This window comes from Sinocyclocheilus grahami, unplaced genomic scaffold (genome assembly GCF_001515645.1).
Source record: "Sinocyclocheilus grahami isolate Dianchi unplaced genomic scaffold, SAMN03320097.WGS_v1.1 scaffold362.1, whole genome shotgun sequence".
NCBI lineage: Eukaryota > Metazoa > Chordata > Actinopteri > Cypriniformes > Cyprinidae > Sinocyclocheilus > Sinocyclocheilus grahami.
This window is the reverse complement of record NW_015505541.1, coordinates 728,669-734,690: the sequence shown is the minus strand read 5'-3', so window position 1 is coordinate 734,690 and position 6,022 is coordinate 728,669. Positions and strand designations below refer to the sequence as shown.

General features: G+C 35.7%; 1 protein-coding gene across 1 annotated transcript in view; it reads right to left on the bottom strand.

Moving 5' to 3' along the window:
- Nucleotides 1-1,180: 1,180 nt before the first annotated feature.
- LOC107549076 (membrane-bound O-acyltransferase domain-containing protein 2-like) overlaps nucleotides 1,181-6,022 on the bottom strand; it is a 35,961-nt gene continuing 31,119 nt past the window's right edge. Inside the window, exons 8-13 of the mRNA XM_016230008.1 lie at nucleotides 4,952-5,144; nucleotides 3,902-4,005; nucleotides 3,770-3,834; nucleotides 3,122-3,254; nucleotides 1,904-2,055; nucleotides 1,181-1,809 (exon numbers count right to left, since the gene is read on the bottom strand). Of these exons, the coding sequence (XP_016085494.1) occupies nucleotides 1,653-1,809; nucleotides 1,904-2,055; nucleotides 3,122-3,254; nucleotides 3,770-3,834; nucleotides 3,902-4,005; nucleotides 4,952-5,144 (804 nt within the window). The 3' untranslated portion in view covers nucleotides 1,181-1,652. The remainder of the gene's footprint in view (nucleotides 1,810-1,903; nucleotides 2,056-3,121; nucleotides 3,255-3,769; nucleotides 3,835-3,901; nucleotides 4,006-4,951; nucleotides 5,145-6,022) is intronic.

Sequence of the window (6,022 nt, the reverse complement as noted above, 5' to 3'; positions counted from 1 at the left end):
ACTAAATTAATAGTTGTAGTGTGATATTTAACATCTCATTACATATCAAGCACTTCCCTCATATGTCTCCAAAGTAAAAACGTACACAAACATCTTAAGAAACTGTATTATAATAGAATCTAAAAAATTATTATCTAAATAATGCAATTCTAGTTCTGGAATAAGGGTAAAATAAACGTATAAATATAAATTTAAACTAAATTTTTAATTACATTTAGGAAAGAAAGCAAGAAAGACAGAAGTTGGAAAAAATGGCTGTTTGGACATAAATGTGCCTGTAGTGGAAGTAACATCCCTATAATATAACGTCAGCAAGATCAAGTAACTTATTGTTATCTGTAGTGGCACAAAGTGCACAGTTTATGTCTGCAGAGCAAAGGGCAGATGTTCATCCAGGTTGAGGCATTTGAGAATACGGAAGGCTAAATTACCAATGTGTTTCAAACATTTCACTACTGAATAATGAATGTGTAACTGTACCGTGCACATTACCTTCACAAAATGGTTTATCAGAAGGCAAACGGACCACAAAGGAGTAGTAAAAAGACCTTTTTTAATCACATAATTTGCAAAAAACAAATGTTCCAGATCCACACAGAGAACGTAATGTTTCAAACAAATCCAGTGGACATCCTCTACAATTTCGTATGTCTTTAACACAAACATCAGCTTCATTTCCAACCCTAAGCAGGCCAAACCTTGAAGCTGACTGAGGCCATACAAAATGTGCATTACTGTGCATACAGAATCACCACCTGCCTGACTCTCAAAAGTCATGCAGTTAACAGTACTATCCATTTTTTTTTGCTGGAGGTTACTCTAACATTCCACTACTTTCCAAAATTCCCAGTTTAGATTGGATCAGTTTAAGAAATACTTTTGTTTATGAGAAACAAATCTCTGGTCTTTAGATTGGAATGTATTATGTGTAACTTTCAGCATTTTATGAGAAGACTACATGGACGAGACGCTACAAAAGACCATAACAAACATAACATGACAAAGGGCCAAGAGCCCAGTTTTTAATGGCGCAGCCATGGAATTAAATCTTAATTCAGTCTTGGTGACTTCAAAAAACAACTTATCTTAAATTTTTTGAACATCATCCTTTGATCTTCTTTCCTTTTTTCCAATAACTTTATTATTTTTCGTTTTATTACTTTAGAATTTATAATTATTACTTTATTAGATTTTAGTTTAGTTAGTCATATTTATTTTTACCCCTACCACATTAAAAATCTTTGCTTTCAAATATAATGTTGCCAGCTTTCTGCAAGTGGTATTGGCCTTGTCCCTGGCAAGAAAATCCTATTTACAAGCCCAATGCAAGACCACCAGATTAGGACACTAATACTTGCTGTGACAAGTTGAATTACAAAGGCAAGGTCACATAATTCTATACAACAGTGTTTTCTTGGCAATACAACTCCTCTTACACCAGTCAGATTTGATTCCATCATCTCAAATCACTGTCCAATCCCAGTACACTATACTGAGCCAAGGGATGACTTACTCTATCAGTCCAGACAGAGGCTGGTTGGTTGGTTTATTTGTGAGCTTTAGTTTATCTGACTCTCTTCATTTGTGGCTGGAGAATAGGTACATTTGCCCAGTCTGTGTGTGTATAGAAGATTGGTAAGGTGTTCCGGGACTCATGTGGCTTTTTGTTTCTGGTTGCTGTTGCTGTCTGTGCTCTCCAGACTTGGCCGTACAGCAGACTGTTGCTCTTTCAGCCGCAGATGGCGTGGTTTCACAGGCAACGCGATGGCCAGCAGTATACAGCCTATGTGAATGCAGAAGTACCATGACCTACAAAGTGATGGAGACAGTAGAATATCAATTCATGAACGAAGAAAAAAAAAGTTATGCATTTTTAGTATCTATTTTTGTTTGTCCAGCCCACCTGTAGAACTTGAGCGAGGGACCCACAGAAAGCAGAACGAAGGGAACCACTGTGTAACAAATGGCAATCTGTGTAGCCGCCCATGTGATGACATCATACACAAACTTATAAGTTGGAGAACCCAAGAAGTACGGTCTTACATTGTGTCTCACCTGAAGGAGAATAGGGAACATGACATTAAAAAAGGGATGGATAACAACTAACAACCCTCAGAATTCCAAGCATTGATATTCATGTTGTATTATGTTTTCAGGGAGACATTAGTGATTTAAATAAATAAATCAAATTTAAGCAAAGTTTTCTCCAGGTTTTGTAATGTATATTGCAAATTGTAACCAATAATTGATACTTTTTTCCTTGAAATTTTGGTATTCATAACATCATTTAGCATGCAAATATATTTGAAAAAATAAAAAAATAAAAATAAAAATATATATACATAAAGATATTTCAACCGTTACGGATAAAGTCTTGAAAAGTAAATATTCCACAATCTGACCATTTAAATACTGTAATAAATATTTATATCAAAGCACATTTTAAATCTAATGTATTCATTTCAATATCAATTCTTTTAAAAATATATTTTGCTATATAAATAATGACGAAACAGTTCAGCAAACACCTGAGAAAAATTAGAACAGATGTACCATTCAATAAATAGGCTCCGTCTGTGTGAGAACAACAGAAACAAGTTTGACCCTTAATGCCTAATGTTGCATTTTTCCTATGCTTAGAAAAATGGTAAATCGATGCATGTTCAAAATGTTAGGGCATGCAAGTCCTTACCCAGTACTAGACATGTAGAAGTAAAATGTAAAAAAAATACTTGACATGAAGTACTGAATATGTATAATAAACTTATTCCAAAAGTGCTGTCTCAGCTGATTAGCCAGATGTGTCAATTAAAATGCATTTTTCCCCATCTAAACTGTTGTGTTATGTTACATTTCAGAGTCTCAGCTACTGTGTAGTTTTTACCCACATCTCGTAAAAATTAGGTGTTATTTAATTGCTTCATACAATTGCTTTATAATGCCATAAGTAGTATTTCATGTATTGTCTACCCTTCTTCTTTATGATAGATGTCATTTACCAAAAAAAATAAATAATAATAATCCCTTTATGGCCAAGCAAATGGCAAGATTACATGAAAGGGACAGGAATATTCCCTATGTGAAGTGCACTTTATGTTTGGTAGAATGTGATGTCACTCACAGCTCTGGCAGCAAGAGTGATGACGATGCCAGTGAGGAAGGTGAGGTAATAGCCTGGGTAAGCCCCGTGCCACATGGCTGACAGCAGGAAGGTTGCAGCAGTGCGGTTGTAGGGACAACGTTCATAACACACCCTACAAGACAACACACAATAAACAATATACAACAATCACGCTAGCATAAAAATAAAATGAGAAAGGAAATGATTCTTCATCTTTTCATCTAATGCTTACACTTAGTATAAGTTGTTAGTCTGTTTGCTTATGATGACAACATGTTAAAGGGATAGTTCACCCAAAAATTTAAATTCTGTCAATACTCACCCTCATGTCGTTCCAAACCCGTAAGACCTTGGACATAAGGGTGAGTAATTAATGACAGAATTTTCATTTTTAGGTGAACTATCCCTTTAATTATTGATAAACTGGATAATTGTGAAAAATCACCAGTAGATTGGGCCAACTCACACAGAGATTACTGAGACCTGTAGTGATACACTCCTTATTCAATCTAGGACACGCATTATTTTAAACAAGCACAGCATTTAAAAATCTTAATTCAAAACAAAATAAAAGCATAAAGAATCTTACAGACCGCAAACATTTGAATGGTAATGTACAATAGCAAAATGTGCTCTTCCTGTTCTTACCTTTTAAGCCAATGTGCTGTTTGAATGTTCCAGTTATCCAGGAATACCTTAAAGCTGGTGGCAAGCTGAAAATATAAGAGTTTACTGATTATACCACTTCCGATTCACTCAGGGGGGGGGGGGGGAACTGACCTCTATATTCATGATCCTGAGGTTGGAAATGAGATCCCATCGAGGCAAACCATTACTGTCGTAGCCATTAAATCCAAATCCTGCTGCGTTATTGATGGCATCAGCTATTTAGAAAGACAGCATGAGTGTCAAGATACTCACATCAGAAATAATAAATGTTATGAAACCCAGGATACACAGCACCCAGTTTGTTTCTACTTTATAGGTGTAAAGTGTTTGAATGGAGCAAGTATGTAATTGCCAAATTAGGAATTCAGTGAATTATGAAAATGCTTGATATAGTGTTTCATATTTCAAAGAAGCCTGTAATAAAATGTACAATAAATATTGGTAGAATTTTCTTCTTACTATGTCAAAACCTACTAAATGAATTGAATATCTGCACACAAGTTCCATCTTTTGTCTGAAGAGGGCAGTAAAACACAAGCCATATGGACCAAGTCTGTGTTGTGTAAGATGTTGATCCCAATTCAAATGGGTCACACAACCAGTCTGCACAACAGATGATGGATGATGCATCCTAATGTGCAATTAATCATGCCCGAGGTACAGCATAAATGATAATGATGGAACGTGAAAGACAAATACTGCTTGTGCTTGATTGAATTATTCTTTCCAGTATGGTTCAACAGACACATATATAACACATTAGGGGGAGAGAAAGGACGATTTGGAAATAGGAAAATTGACTAATAAAAGAAGTGTCATGCCTGTTTAAAATGAGGGGTCACTTATTTTTTTGAGGGGAATAAGACATGATCAATCTGCAAGAAAGCCTGAGATTTTATAAATATACACATATACATACATTTATCAGGTTAGTCAAGTCCTTTTCTTTCTCAGATTGATCATGTCTTATTCCCCCTCAGAAAAATAAGTGTATGATGCCCCTGCGAATGAACAAAGAAATCAAAACATGATATCCATCAATGGAACATAAACAAAGAGAAGATGAAACAAACCAATATCTTTCAATAAAGATCAAAACAAGAAAAGGAGAGAGAAATCTAGCCAGATGGGAAGAGAAGGAGAGGCAGGAAGTCCACGCACCCAAAGTCCAAACAAAGTAGTATTTAGGCCGGGTGGTCAGCATGGACAAATACAGGTAGACCACCTGAGCATAGAAGGGCGTGGTGGCAATAAAATCATCATCAACGTTACGCTCCACAGGACAGACTTTGCAGACGGAGAGAAAGACCAGCAGAGAGATGAAGCAGGTGGCCAGTTTCCGGATGACCTCTGTCTGTTGAGAAACAGAAATGCACAAACTGATATGAACTTGGAACATGCCAGTCATATGTAACTTAATAATTTTGAATAAAACATAGATAATATACACTACTGTTCAAAAGATTGGGGTCAGTGCATTTTTTAAAGAAATTAAAGGGATAGTTCACCCAAAAATTTAAATTCTGTCGTTAATTACTCACCCTCATGACTGTAATTTTACGAAGCTACGAGAATACTTTTTGTGCACAAAGAAAACTAAAATAACAACTTTATTCAACAATTCATCTCCTCCGTGTCACCCTGTAGCGCCATTTTGGAGAGTATCACAACGTATGCTGTTCTGTGTCAGGAGCACTGCACGCGGATACACTGTTTACGTTGTTTTCGCTTTGATCTGAACGTAAACAAAGTATCTGTGTACATACGTTGCATATGTTGTTTACGTATGTGATGCTCTCCAAAATGGCGCTACAGGGTGACACGGAGGAGATGAATTGTTGAATAAAGTCGTTATTTTGTTTTATTTGCGCACAAAAAGTATTCTCGTAGTTTTATAAAATTACGGTTGAACCTCTGACGTCACATGGATTATTTTAACGATCTCCTTGCTACGTTTCTGAGCCTTGATCCTTGCTGTCTATGAAAGGGTCAGAGAGCTCATGGAATGCATCAAAAATATCTTAATTTGTTTTTCCGAAGATGAATGAAGATCTTACAGGTTTGGAACGACATGAGGGTGAGTAATTAATGACAGAATTTTCATTTTTGGGTGAACTATCCCTTTAATACAGTTGTTCAACAAGGAGGCATTAAATTGATATAATATGAGAGTAAAGACTTCTATAAGATTTCTATAGCAAATAAATGTTCTTCTTTTGAATTTTTATATAT